This window comes from Struthio camelus, chromosome 3 (genome assembly GCF_040807025.1).
Source record: "Struthio camelus isolate bStrCam1 chromosome 3, bStrCam1.hap1, whole genome shotgun sequence".
Classification (NCBI taxonomy): Eukaryota; Metazoa; Chordata; class Aves; order Struthioniformes; family Struthionidae; genus Struthio; species Struthio camelus.
In genome coordinates, this window is record NC_090944.1 from 11,138,734 (window position 1) to 11,153,587 (window position 14,854).

Below are 14,854 nucleotides of genomic sequence, written 5' to 3' on the forward strand. Positions count from 1 at the left end.
GGAAAATGGAGCCGTTGCAGGATCGGGCCCATACAAGAAGCTTGCATAGGGAAGACACGTAGAGTAGAAACGCAGCCCCTTGCAAACTATTTGGAGATCTACAGCTTGCCTCTGGTAGGTAAATATCCCATTGCACAAGAAAGCCCCCAAAAGCCAGTGGATCCTTTTTTTTTTTCTTTTTTTGGAAGGTGGCCACCGGATTTATCAGTCACAGCATAAAGGGATTTGTTTTTTTTTTAATTGTTAGTGACCCGTAAAGCTGATGATCCCCTTATCATAGCCAGCTGGGCTCGAATACCTAGCACCAGTTTTGGGAAGGAGTCGGAAACTCCGTTTGTTCGTGGAGGAGGGAAAAATAATTCATGGAAAGTAAAAGGAAAAGCAACAGCTTTCCACTGGCAGTGGAGGTGGGGAAAAGGCAGCCAGATCAGACATCCGACGGGGCTGGTCTCCTGTCTCCACCAGGGACTGGTACTAGACACTTCTGAATCCTGGATAACGAAATAGCTGCATGGAAATGTTTCCTCCTAATCCCCAGGAATTAGGTTGGTGTCTGCCAGGGAGCATTTCGGGAGAGGTCCTGCAGCGGGATGCTGCTGCCTGCTCTTGTTCTCGCTTTCCCCTCCCAAGGCTCAGCAGAGCTTTCGGCACGGCCCAGTTGATGTTTATAGCCATAATGCCGTGTTTATGGTGTGCTGGCATATGGGGCCGTGTGCTTGTTGCCGTGCAAATACTGAACTGTCAGATGCTTCTAAAAGGTTAAAATCTGAGTAGAATAGAAGAGACAGTGGGCAGACAGCGGGCAGGAGCGGGCTGGGAAAAGGAGACAACAGCACTCCCACCGAGCAGTATTTTGCCAGTTCTTTCTTTTTCACAGCTTGTGCATGATGCTTGCCTGCTATGTCTATAATAGGAAATAAAACAGGCCCTGGACTGTCCTGTGGCCTTGAAGGCAGATAGGACAGTGTGGCATCCATGCAGCTCCAGGAGCTGGTGGCCTTGCCCCTGCTGCCCTTCAGGAACAGTCCCTGGTCGGAGCTGCAGCTGGGCCGGTGCCCTGGCCTTTTGGGCCAACAGAGACGGGCCTTTGGGGCTTGCGGTCTCTTCTGGCTCTGCATACATCTCCAGACAGCATTGGAGCCCTCCCTGTCTGTCCCTTAGCTGTCCACCTCCAGCAGCTGCTGGCCCTTGTGCTTTGGTGTGCCTTGGGTTTCCTTCAAGCTCCAGTTTCTGGAGTTATGTTACTATATATGCACCTCTGCTTTTGCTGGAGGGGGAGGAAAACAGCTCTTCTGGACAAGAGCAAAGCTGGGAAACCCTGATTCCTAAATGCTCAAACTCTAAAACAGACATAAAAATGATCCACCATTTATTATTTTAAATTCTATGAGTTTCAAAGCCAAGGCCTTGGGTCTGAAAGCTAGGGAGCCATCATGCAGGGCTTGCAGTGTTGGAGCTGTAAAAAACAGCTAGGAGGTGAGCCCCAGACATCAGGACTCCTCTGAATGATATGTTTGGCCCCAGATGTCTGAGATTATTTCAGGCAGGGAGTGCTGGTCCTGAGGGTTGGCTGCCCAGGGGACACGCTGCTGGGAAGGACGCTGAGTTGGGACATGCCTTGGTGAAGCGGAGCATAAGGAAGGCAGCTGCCTCGGGGAGCGTCTCCTCCTCACGCTCCTTTGGGCTGGGGGGATGCCCTGCTGCCCTGGATCCTGAGCAGGACCAAGGATTTTCTCACAGGCTTTCTATTCTCAGTCCTTATGTCTCAAGAGCAATGAGGTTGATCTTTGGTCTTGGGATTTACCCTGACTCTGTGGTTGTGAAGATCAGGCCCTGAAGGTTTTCCCTGTTCCCAGCACAAATGGAACCATAAGCAGAAGCCAGAGCAGCTCCCCTGGGTGGAATAACCCCAGTCGTGTCCCCTTTTCTTTTGCTCCCAGCCAGGAAAGAGCACGGTTAGCTGCATGCCTCTTTGCCTCCCCTCCCCAGCCATTTATATTTCTAAACCAACATCCAGTCAGACTCTGTCACCTCCCTTCATGCGAAATCAATAACAACGGGTGAGCAGGTTAATTATAATCACAGAATAAACGCCGCAGTCTCAAAGTTCACTCAACTTTAGCAGCGTTTCAAAATGAGTGGACAATGCCAAGAAACTTTCATTGATTCCTCCAGGGCAGGTGTGGGAGTTTGAACCTGTCCCCAAGCTGATCTGATTCAAGACTACTCAATTTTGTTCCTTATCTCGACTTTCGCCTATCTTATAATGTCTGTTATTTTAGATAAAAAGTCCAATCAATTGAGTTAGAAAAACTGCAAGTTATAGGTTGCCCTGATAAGTTTGGTACCTGCCGCTTTATTGGCCTGGGCTGCAGTTTCTGTGCTTGTCGAGATCTGAACTGACCTTTTCAGATACTTTATCAGTGGCTGGGAGAATCGCTCTATCCGCCCGCCCCTCTCGAGGGCCGAGTTGACTTATCGTTCAGAATAACTAATAAAACAGGGAAAAAGAACGGGCAGGGGTTAGACAAACCAACTGTCCTGTGTAACATGATGAACTGTAGTAAACACCTTTCTGTTTGTCTCTGGCTGTCTTCCTGTACACAAGCCAGAATCTAGCCTAACTTACTTTGGTGTAACTCCTCTCTCTGGAGTCTCTGAATGGTGTTTGCCAGCACAGCAACTCAGAAATGGACTCAGAGTTTATATCTAAATTTGAGAACTAATGAAAACCGGGGCAGGGGCTTGATTATGAACATAATTGTAAATATTATTTAGCGCCCTCAAGTTCAGAGATGGCTTTTAGGCATGTGGAGCTAAATATAACCTACATATTCCTATACATCATACATATTTATATGTGCTATATAGGTATATCTGTTATTTATGTATGTGTGTATAAATATATATTTATGCATTTACATATATATAGTTCTATACAACTATGTTCTGTATAGCCACAGAATAATTCCAATAGAAGCAAAGAGAATCAGTTTGAGAAGGCTCCTAGCTTGCTAAAATACCATTCCTTCTTAAGGACGCAATATATGCCTATCTAGGTACATACATGTTCAAGTATATATATAAAGTATACACACATACATACATATGAACAAGATAATAATAATACAAAAAATCGTATTTCTACAAGCAAGATTTTACCCATTTGGCTTGGATCTTTCCCTCTGATCTGCATCAGTCTGAGTCCAACCTCCTCAACCCTCCTGAATTTCTGGAGTTGTAGAATTGTGGAAATGGTGGTTAGAAGGGACACCTCCAGATCTTTAGTCCAGCCTCCTGCTTGAAACGGGGCTATTGCCAACACTAGGTGAGGTCAGTTGTGGCTTTGTCTAGCTGAGGCTTGGAAAGTCCCAGGGATGGAGATTCCTCCACCTCTCTGGGCACCCAGTCCAGTGCTGCGCCACCTCTTAATGTAAAAGCTTTTCCTAATTCCCAGCCTGCAGTTTGTGCTGTTGTCCCTTGTTGTATCATCTCCTGGCACCAAGAAGAATTTGGCTGTGTTGTCTGCATATACCTTGCTAGCTTCTCCCTGAAGTCTTTGCAATGATCCCAAGCAGCACCAGTTGCCTGAGCCCAGAGCTGGCACTGGCATTGGTCCATTTGGGTATTTGATGGTCCCCTGATCACTCATCTCTCAGATCAACTCTGTGCATGGGTAGGATACCACAACTGTATTCAGCAGTGGCTTCTGCATCCTACACAGAGCATGTGTGCCAAGAGAAGGTATGTGCCCTCCTTATTCTGCTTTGATGGCTTCAGGCCAGACTGGGCACACAAGACACATTGGCTCAGCTCCCACCTTTCTCTCTGAATTGCCCCCAATGGTGGGCAGGAGTATGAAACCTCGGGTAGGTGCAGAGGGACACATGCCAGGGAGAGGTATCTAGGCAGACAGACAATTGCTGTGGTAGGATCTGGGTATATGGACACAAACCATTGGGTTACTGTGGCTTGAGGAGTTACAGCCCATCAACTGTGTGGCAGTAGTCTGAGAGGGCCAAGAGCTCATGAAGGCTGTATCATGCTTGACGGTGAAATGTTGCCAGCTCCCAGGCAGTCGTTAGCATAGCTCCCTGCACAGTTTGGACCCAGACCAGCCCAACCTGACCCAAGCATTTCCTGGTGCAGGTCCTACGAAGCAGCTTGGATGTGATCACTGCAGTTTGGAGGCTGGGAGTGTCTGACTGTGGCCAGAATCTGCTTGCTGCGCTTAGTGTCAGAGAACAGGCCCCAGTTCACCAATTAACTGGTAGCCATATGGCCAGTTCCCATGGCTAAGCTGCAGAGCAGTGGGTTGGCATGCCTCCAGAGCATATCTGCTTGCAGTTCCCTGTGGCTACCTCCGACATGGCTGCTTGTGTGCCTCTCCTCAACTCAGAAACAGCCCAGGTGGGATCACAGCATCAGAAATCCCAATTTTTTCTTGCCTCTGACTCTCCACATTTCTCCCTGTAGCCCCTTCTCCTGCAGTCATCAAAGGAGAACCTCTTCTATGGGACCTCCATTTGGAGATGGGATACACTTCAGGGAGGAAAATGCTGTTGCTGTTTTTCCTTTGTCAAAGGAGAGAAAGACCAGTTCCAGGTCCCTGCTGCCAAACAGACCCCTAATTGTGGATGGCCGCTTCCTGGACATGCTCTGGGGTCTCCACGATAATCTGCGATTTGTTAAAAAAAATTTGGACAGTCAGTAAGTAGAGGAATCTCCTGTTTATCAGAAGAGCCTCGGATATTTATGACTGAAAGAATTGAAAGTATGAGTAAGAACGAGGAGGTCATCTTGGTGGGTGGGATCAAGCCTGCATCCCAGAAAAAAGAAAGCAGACCTTGGAGTTCACTTAAGTACAACTCTGCAGACAGAAGTTGCTCTAGAATGTGTTGCCACCAAAGGGGTGGCCAGCAAGTGCTCCAACCAAAAGCAAGTTTTGTTGTGTTTTTTTGGGTAAGCTTTCAGCAGGATCCATTCCCTGATCTGCTATACCACATGATCTCATGACTGCTAGTGCCACAGACACTGATGTCGCGGGAATAAGCGGCTAAGGACAGGTAGGGAGAAGGAATGGATCCTCCTCTTCTGACTGTAGCTTGGGGTTGTGTCAGATTCGGGGACTGGGGTGACTGTGGTGTAAAACTCTTGCTGTGTCTCTAGTCAGCTTGTCATCACAACAGCTCCCGACTTGCAAGTGTATGTATGTGAGTAACTTCTTATGTGTGACTGGTCTTCTTGTGGGGCATGAGAAAAGGATGGCATGTCTCTAAAGTAGCATGAGGAGTGCTTGTCAGACTCCCAACCCATGTGGAGATACAGGACCCTACACCCTCCCCTACATCCTCAAGGGTGCTTGTATGCCTGCTTCCTGTATAGCAGACTGTGTAGCTTGTGGATGTGGGCCACTGTACTTCAGTGTGTGAGTAGACAATCTCTCTACTCAGCTCTGGCACAACCATGGGCTCGATGGTTTCGGGCCTGGTAGTTTTGGACCTCTGGAGAGCTGTCTATGCATTTCCAAACGACCAGGTTGGCCAGTGCCCCGGTACTGTCTTCTGCCACTTCCCAAGACCATGCGTTAAGGTGTCCCCAGAGCACTGGGTCAGATGTTATCCACCTTCCCTTGCAGTGGCTGTGTGGGCTTAGGTTCTCCCATCACACCTCGCTCTGAGCACAGCCTGTCTGGAAGGTGCTTGGGTAGTACCTTTGTACTTTGATGCAGTTTGTCTGAATTTGCTTTAGAGGAATCAAGCCCATTTCCATGCACTCTGCTTCCATCCACTCCTTGTCACTACACATATAAAAGGCCTTTGAAAGTTTTCCTATTGCCTCCCTTCAGTGAGGCACAGAAGAGCCTTTTTCTCCTTCTTGTGGGGAAAGAATGGTGTCATAAGAAGATGAAATAACCTGCTCAAGGAAAGCCTGTAGCAGAATCAAGACTGCACTCAAATTCAGGGCCAAGATTTGACCAACCTTCCTGACACATCCCTCTTGCACACCTGTTTCCATGATCTCAGCTGGTCCCTTGGCTGCTTTTGCCTCCGCTGTCCTTCAAATGAGGGAAAACACACCCATGAAGGCAAAGAGTATGGTTGGCTGTTGGCAGTGGTGTGCGCCATAGGCCTTGGCTTGTTGCAGGCAGAGCAGAGAGCTTTGCAGGGCAGGGACACAATGTTCCCTCTGCCTTGATGTGAAACATTTGGCTTGCAGAGGGTTCCTCAGGGACAGTTTCGCCTGGGCCTTTCACGAGGCAAGGAGAAAACAGATTTCTTTGCCTTTTGAAAAGTGGCCTGCGGCTCAGCCAGATTATGGGTGAAATGTTTCCTAAACATTTGAAGTGGGAAAGTTGTTTGACCTGAGAAGCCAACTGAGTAACAACCATTTTTCGCACTGTAGATGTCATCCGATGTGTCAGAGGAAACCCAAAATACTCTAGGACATTATCAAGCCATTTCTGTGAAGCTATCATAATGATGCATTTGGTTAACAGTGGGGAATTTATCCCCCTTTCCTGAAGATCAAAATCATACAGGTGATGTCTTCTGTTCATCTGATCACAGGAGAGTGGGGAACGGCATTCCCACCAGCACCCAATTCAGTGACTATTCAAATGGGCATTGTCCTGCTCTCCTCTTGTCAACCATGTCCCGAGGTCCCATTAGCCTCTAAAATAATAGGGTCCTATATGAATTTCCCCAAGTTCTGTCAGAGGGGAAAATGGGCAGAAAAAAGGGAAAGAAAAGGAAACAAAGCCAAGGGGCAGAACCTGTCTTTACAGAAACGTCTTCAGCTCCAGTAGCTGATGGGTGAAATCGGGGGCATGGGCTTTCTGATCCAAGTATGCACTTCAAGTTGATGATGTCTCCATCAAGAAAGGAAAGACTCACAGACAACTTTCTCTTGGCTGTAGATCTTTCCAAAGCAATACATTTAGTCTTTTTTATATACAATCATTCCCTACCTTTTCTACTTTTGTGCTTCTCCGTGTTTTTCGTTGCCGTCTGTTTTGTTTTCCAGTTTAGCCCTGCTCTGCCACAGTATTGGAACAACCAGTACTTAAAACTGTTATGATCTGACCAGATACCTTTTAATATTTGGTGGGGTTTTCCCCTTAAAGCTTCTGCTCCTGGAGTCATGCAATTCATGGGAGAATATCAATTCTTTTAAAAGAAATAAAAGATGTGACTTTCAGCTCTGGTAGCTGCAGCAAAACGCTTACAAAAGGGACCACTAAAGGCCTGAACAGTAAGAAGGGTTTACAATTGTCACTTTATTGCTTTGGGATTTTGGAGATAATTTTGGGATTTGGGAGGCCCAGACAAACCGCCTTGAGCAGCTGGGAATGGTAAATCTCATTTTCCCCTGCCCTTCTGTCTTGGCTCTCTCTTGCAGCAGGAGGTGATGGTGTCTTGGGACCTTCTCAGCCCTTGGGGTGCCCACATGTTGGAGAAGCCAATGTCCTTTGCTTCAGCTGCGAGTACCCCTGAGAGTCCATTTGGGATTCATGTATACACAGGAACATGGCTCTCACCTCTTATCATAACAAATTGTTTTAGGAAACTGCTTCTCCAGAGGGAGAACTACTCTCAAGCTCTGTTTAGAGCCTGTAAGTGCCTGACTGTGTTTGAAGGACAGCTTCTCCTTTGCTGAGTTCCTTCACTAGGTTGAGAAGACACTTCTGCAGGGGGAAATGTTGATATTAAATATCCCTCCAGCTGTAAACAAAACTCCAGTGCTGTATTAATGGAAGTTTCTTTCTGTTCAGCAAATAGAGAGAGGGGGTGGAGGCAGGAGGGGGCTGGAGGGCAGAAGAAGGGAGGCAACCTTGTTGTTTCTCGTACATCAACAACTGCATCTGACCCAGATCAGGGCAGGAAGGGCTCTTTGTCCCCTTCTAGAGGGTGGTTTGAGAACGGAAACGTATAAATTGGCTGCTGGCTCTAAAATGAAGAACTCAATCGCTCTATCAGAAGTGCTTCTGTTGTTATCATGTTTTTGGGTCCCAAATCCTCAGGCTCACTCATTCAGGATGATCTCTTCAAGGTCGACAAATTTAAGGTCATTAAAGGAAAGCCCAAACAAATGCAGAAGGTCTGGACTTAGGAAAGGGTGTACTGTCAGGCTGGCAAGTTGTGCTTTGCAGAGGTGTGGGAAGAGTGTGGGAAGAGCAGGACCCAGCGAGGGGAGTCCAAGTCTTCCGTCAGAGTCAAGCCCTGGGCAACCTGCTTCTGATCCCCAGCTGACCTGATTGCAAGATGGTATCTGATCCTCCTGATTGGGAAGGTAAAGGTAGCCAGGCTTGAGGCTGGCCATGCCCTTGGCCACAGATGCTGTCATGCCGTAGCAATGCTGGAAGTCTGCCTGTAGGTGTGGGCTCACTGGTGGCCCTCAGATCCATTTGCTTGTTCAGCCTCGCATTATCCTTCCCAATTGATCTCTGTGGACCTGGCCAGTGATGTAAAGGACCACTCCCAATGACTAAGAGCCATGAAGGGCCATATCCAAGAATGCTTTTTCTCTGCTAGATCCCAGTGCCTCATTTGGGAGTTGTTCCTGGCTCCCTGGGGACTGAATGTCCCATTGTGGAAAGTATTTCTGAAATTAGCATGCTCAAGGCCTCACCCAAGATTAGGAAACTGCTGTGCAACGCACAAGTGACATTTCCTGCCCTGGGGACCTTGCAGTCCACATAAAGAGCAGCTGTGAGGGGAAAGAGGCCTTTTTTTACACAGTGAGCTGATGACCAGAACAGGGACAGGACCCACACCATCTTCTCCACCATCATCTTCTCTTCAGCGTGACTTCATGATGTGTTCTCATGTGAGATACTACTTAGTGGTTTAAGGGCATGGTCTTGTGAAGCACTAAGTTGAAAGCCATTAGCATTAGTCAGTGTCAGACCCAGGGACTCAACCCATAAAAAGAAGGACTGATCAAAAGACTGATACTATCTAAGATAAGGGCCGAGCAAAGTCTCTCAGGGGAGCTGTGTGTTCAAAGAGGAGCATGAGACCATTTAGCACATGCGGTGAAGTAGGCTGTTCCAACTGTGGGCCTGTTTCCTGCTTAACCTAACTGGCAAATGTTATTGTTTCCTCAAGTCTGTCTTAGTGCTGGCTATACCTGGCTTTAGGAGAAGGAGTAAATCTTCCCCTGATGCACCTCCCAGCAGAAAGGCTATTAAGGAGGTTACTGGATGGACCCATAAATCTCCATTATCAGGCAGTGGCTCCTGTGCCGTGGAACGGAAATTGTTGCCCTGAGTGCGACTGGGGGAGCCTTTCCTTCCATTCCCATTGTTCAGGGTCCCTCAGGGAGCTGTTCAGGCAATTTGCTGCCTGAATAAATGTTTCCTTTCTCTGCTGCTAGTGCAAGGTAAGGGAAAGAATAAGTGTCAAGGGATCTCATAATGCTGGGATTTAGAGCTCCAGCCCTGAGACAGAAGCCAAGAAAGCACTTTGTTGCTATTCCTGGGAAGTGTCCAGTCTCCAGTCTCCAGCCATGCTTTAATCCCTATTATTAATAACAAGGGCAAATTAAACCATCAGTGCACCCGAAACTCAGTGACTTCCGTGCCTGCTATAGTTCAGCGGGCTGGTGGCTCATGGTTACTGTGGGCTCTGAACATTGGGAATGAGCTTGGCTCGATGTGGACCTCGGAGATATTGCTACCTTCTGATGAGCACCCAGGCACAGGCAGGTAGCCTCAGCCTCAGTTATAACACTGGGGGAAGGAGGCAGGCCAAGGCCCAGATCTTCAAAAGTGAGCACCTATTTTGAGTGTTTGGGTTTCCTAGGTCTTGAGCGCTGGCTGTGCTCCTGTTGGACTTCACACGCTCCATATGGCTCAAGTGACCCTTACCCAATTCCTAACCTGGCCCTGTAGGCTTTGGTTGTTCAGTTTGTTTCTGCCAAGTTTTCCCAAGCAGGATTATTCAATACTGAAGTGGTCAAAGGTCAGGTCCTTTGGGAAAGATTGGCAGAAATCTGCAGCAGACGCAAAAGTAGAATTTACGTCTCTTGCAGTCCTGTGGGTCAGCTTAAGCCAAACTGGGGGGCAGGGGAGAAGATGGACGTAGGGTGCTGTTAGTCTATAAGGCCGGAGCAGATGTGACAGGGATGTGAAGCCAAGCCGCAGCTGTTAAGGTGATACTTTCTTGTTCTCTTATAGACCCCCAGCTTTTCAAGAGCATCTGGGATTGTCTCAGCTGTGTGGCCAGAAGGTTAGGTCAGAAAGTCACTTGGTGACTTCAATGCTGAGTTTAGCGACGCTTTGAAATTAGAGCACCTCTTTTAGAAATAAATACAGTCCCTTGTCTTCCGTTTCTCCATTAGTACCAAAATGAGTGATCCTTTTATTCACTAAAGGGCATGCTTTAAGCTTAAGTTGTCTTCTCTGAGTCAATTTATCTAAGCAGCGTCTAAGCCATGTCCTTCTAGAGAGCATCCCTGTTAAAAGGAATTTACCATCACCAAGCATACCCTGAAGCAGGAGAGAATATTTTTCCTTCAGGTGAGATCCCTCGAGGTCAAGGAGCTTGCTTTGCTCTAACAGGGCTCTAGGAATGGCTAGTGTTTTTATGAGATTACGCTCTGCAAATGTCATCTTCTGACTCAGCATTGGGTGGTGTAAACAGGTGACGCACCCAATCGGTATCAACTGGTAAGAGTTATGATTAGGTAGAGCCACCCGCTGCATGAAGCCTTAATGTGTCCTGGGAACAAAGTCTGTTCCTCACCAGTCCTGAGCACCAGTGATTCCCATTTATTAATGTGCACAAGGATCACCTTTGACTTCATCTGAGAGGAAATAATCACACAAATGTTAGTGCTATGGAAGCAAAAAGGTTGTTTTGGTTAATTCTTCTGGTAGAAAGTTAAATCGGTGAAAGCCCATCAAGGGATAGTTTCCAGTCCAAATACCTTGGCAGCTGGGAAAAAAAATAATGAAGAATATAGTGGAAACAAATACAACTGAAAGGGGAGGGCAAAGGGAGCAAGTCTCAAGGTGGCTTTGCACTGGGATTTCTGAGGGCAAATTACAAACCGACTGTATAAAAAGAGCGTGGAGAGTGGAGTTGAGTCTCACATAACTTAGGGAAGAATATTCAATATTCAGTAGCAAATTTGACTTTTATTAGAAAACAAAAACCTAATAACTTTTCTGGTTTCAACTCAACATCTTCTGTTTTTATCTTAAAAGAAAAGTATTTCCATACTTGACATTTCTTCTTATCATAGCCATTTGAGGGACCTTCATATTCAACAGCTACTGCAGCTTTTACCATTTCTGATGGTCTACTACAATTTTTTTTTTTCTTTCCTCATTGATTAAAAGCTTTCAAGGTGTGGTCTTCTGGTGGAAAAATCTCCAGGAAAAACAATATTCTATAATTAGACATAGACACAACTTATATTGGTCAGGAGTTTTAACTGTTACCTTTGGACTAACTCTACTCTTTTAAATTCTCCTAGATCTCGTCGACAACTTTTACTGAAGTATTTTCAAAGAAGAAGGGATTTTCTCATAGCATAAACATTACACTGAAAAAAGTTCATCTTTTTGAGGGAAAATGTTAATCGAAAATCTCAACAACTTCTAAAAAATAGTGAAATGTTCTCCTTTCTCGAGATTTTTCAAGGAAATGAGTTATTTCCTGACCAGCTGTTCCAATTCCTTCTCTTTTCAAAGGAAGTTTATTTGATCTAGACTTTGGCTGTGATTCAATGCTGATTTTAAAAAGGAAAGTGAGGTATTATGGCTACAGTATCACTGAGCCCACCTGTACAAATATCACCTGGAGGGACTCCCATTCTCCCTCAAACCATCAGAAGTGCTCAAAGGTAATGAGATTTATTTCTCTAAGCTGCTAAGAAGATACTGGTTTCCTCCTTTTTTTGGCTCCAGAGCCCTTTAGGTACACTCATTTCCTGTTTTCTAGTATTTCCCTGTCGCCACATGGTCTAATCTCTTGCCATTTTTAGCAGAGTTTTCTGGGGGAAACTAGGCTCACATGAATCTGTTTCTCTGAATCTCCATGAACCAACCACACTTCAGTAATTTTTTTTGCTCTTTGTTTCGTGGTTATTTGATTTCCTATAATTTTTCCAAAAATAGTCAGTAGTGCAGGAAAGGAGAGATAATAAGACTGATGTTTAAACATAATCATTACTAGTGTCAGAGAATCCACACAGCCTTGAGCCACAGATCTGCGGGAAGACAAATTTTGTTGGTTTGCTGTTTGGTGAACTACTTGGCTTCCAGGGGAAAGCTGAGATTCTTGTACGTCAAGGAGATGGGCAGGCACAAAATATAGCAAGATGAGCGCTAACCTTGCAAGAGCTAAGGTTACTCTGGTCTGTAATGGCTCAAGGCCCTGGTGCAGAGCTCTTGCCATCCTCTAAAATTCTCTTGTGTGCTACAGTATGTTGGGAATCAGGCTTTCCCAGCAGCCTGGTTTATTCTCAGCCCATGCTAGGTTGCAGAGTCCTTTGTTGTTATTTGTCCTTTTCTTCTCCTCCCCAGTTATTTTATCATCTGGTCTTCCTTTTATGGTGCCTACAATAGAATGTTTGCATGCCTTGGTTTCTGTCTTCGGGTAGAGAGGGAAGCCAGACAGAGGCAGGAACGGGTTTGTAACATAAGAAATACATTCCCAAACTGACTTCAGTAGGTGACATCCTTCGGGTGGGATCACCACTTGCAACATGCCTTTTCAAGATCCACATCAATGGGAGGCAGCTTTATTTACATCTCAGCAAGGCCCATATCAGATATTCCTATTATATTAGGTGCAACGCACCTGATTAAATCAGTCCTTGGCTTCTTGAGGGTTTTGTTTCCAAGGGTGAGCTGACCTGAGGTATCTCCAAACGATGACGCAGTCGCAAAACGTTGTGTTGACCTCTGCACTGCCTCGCAGATGATATGGACCTGTCATAGCCAGAGGGATCGGACTGCCCCAGTCCAGGGCAATTGTCCTCACCCTCACGTCACAGCTGCAGCTGGGCCCCAGTGGAGGGTGAACAGGGAGCGTGATGGGTGAACGCACCAGGCCCTGGAGCGTGACATCAGGAATGACGGGGATTTGCTTCAGGAAACTCAGTGTCTTTAACATCCCTGAATGTCCAAGGCCAATGTCTGATAGCATGACAGCTGACGGCATAGGCCTGAGGTTGCACATGTGGATTCTTGAAGATCAGAAGCTGCTTCTTGAGCAGGGAGTTGGCTGAAGGTGTGTGAATGTCTCTCCACCTTGGCTCCACAGTGTTTTCCCTCTGCAGAGGGGCTGGGGTGGGAGCCGGCATGGGCCAGATGAGGAGGACGGCCCTGTCCAGTCCTGTGGGGAGTGTGGTGCACAAGCACAGGCACATTTTTCTCTCCCCATGCTTGCTTGAGCTACAGCAAGAGATGCTTGGGCAACTGTCTGATCTCTGGGCAGTTCTGCTTTGTGGGTCCAAGCTTGTGTTTGTCTGTGGTCGCAGGCAATTTGTCTTGATTGTAAACATGGTGGTTTGCCTGCCTCAATCTGTTTGCCCTGGCTGTGCCTAGTCTTGAAAGTTGGATAATGTCAGAGCAGAAGGGAAGGTTTCTGTTACTATCTCCCTTGTATCTGTGTCCCAGCACATCCCTGCTGCTACATAAATCCTTCAGCCAACACTATATGGCAGGAAAAGGGATTCCTGTTCCCAATAATCTTGGAGGGGTGCTACTCTTCCTTTCACAGGGAAGAGCTGTTTCATACAGCATGTATGTGAAAATCTGAATGCTTATGATGTTTTTAGATGTTACTTCTGGGACTCAAATATTGAGAAGCAGACCAGAAATTAAATGTATGGATATGTAATTAACCAAGTATTTTCCCCTCTCTCCCGTCACGGCAGCAGAATTTTTTGATGATTATTCAGAGGGGCGAGAATGTGTCAACTGTGGGGCCATGTCCACCCCACTCTGGAGGAGAGATGGCACAGGGCACTACCTCTGCAACGCTTGTGGCCTCTACCACAAGATGAACGGCATCAACCGGCCCTTGTTCAAACCTCAGAGGAGGCTGGTAAGTGAAGATCACAAAGCACATGTGGGGCAAGGCTGCCGGCAAGGCTAAAGTGAAAAGGCCTTGGCTAAGTAGTGATGCTGTGTGGTATTTCAGCTCCTGGGGTTCACCATTCCCATCTGTCTAACCCAGGTGGCTTTAGCCTGCATCTCCAAAATAAGCCAGATGACCTTGTGCTTGATGCACTTCATGACCTTGTACTGTCCAGACTGATTCTGCTGAGTCATCTGGGCCAGGTGGAGGAAGGGGATGTAGGATGTAGGACACGAGCAGTACATACATGCTATTCATTGAGCAAAAGGCCAGTCTTTGCTTTAGGACCACTTTAGGCATATTCAGTCAAATGGAAACCATTTCCAGCTCCATCACACAACCAGTCTTTCTTCTCTTACCCTCAGGGTCCTTGTCCCCAAGGTCATCACTGGGTGATCCCTCCCACTTCACAGTGACCAATCACCTTTCCTGGAGACCCCGTGTCCTGCTCCCTCTGGCGAGCTGAAGCAGGCTGCGTAGGAGAAGGCAGTGGGGAAGTTCAGGGTGTACCAACGCCTATGGGGTCAGGATGGGGGACCTGGGACAGGGCTCTGGCTGAGGGATGGGTATAGCTCAGTCCCAGACTGCTTCAGGTGAGGGTTTCTGGGAAGGTCTCTGCAATGTCTGCCCATGCCTCAGGGACATGGGGCTGGTCATGACTGCCACCATCCCTAGGCAGCAAGGAGCCAGCAAGCCTTCCCTCAGTGCTGTGTTTTCCCACTGAACCCTTTGCCGTGTCTTCCATGATGTTCCATCTC

General features: G+C 47.0%; 1 protein-coding gene across 16 annotated transcripts in view; it reads left to right on the top strand.

Moving 5' to 3' along the window:
• GATA4 (GATA binding protein 4) overlaps positions 1-14,854 on the top strand; it is a 34,918-nt gene that overhangs the window by 10,342 nt on the left and 9,722 nt on the right. For 8 of the 16 annotated variants that reach the window (XM_068936908.1, XM_068936903.1, XM_068936902.1 and 5 more), the window contains one exon: positions 13,894-14,063. In XM_068936908.1, coding sequence (XP_068793009.1) covers positions 13,894-14,063 — 170 coding nt within the window. The remainder of the gene's footprint in view (positions 1-13,893; positions 14,064-14,854) is intronic. The other 8 variants (XM_068936904.1, XM_068936912.1, XM_068936916.1 and 5 more) reach the window with 1 other exon arrangement.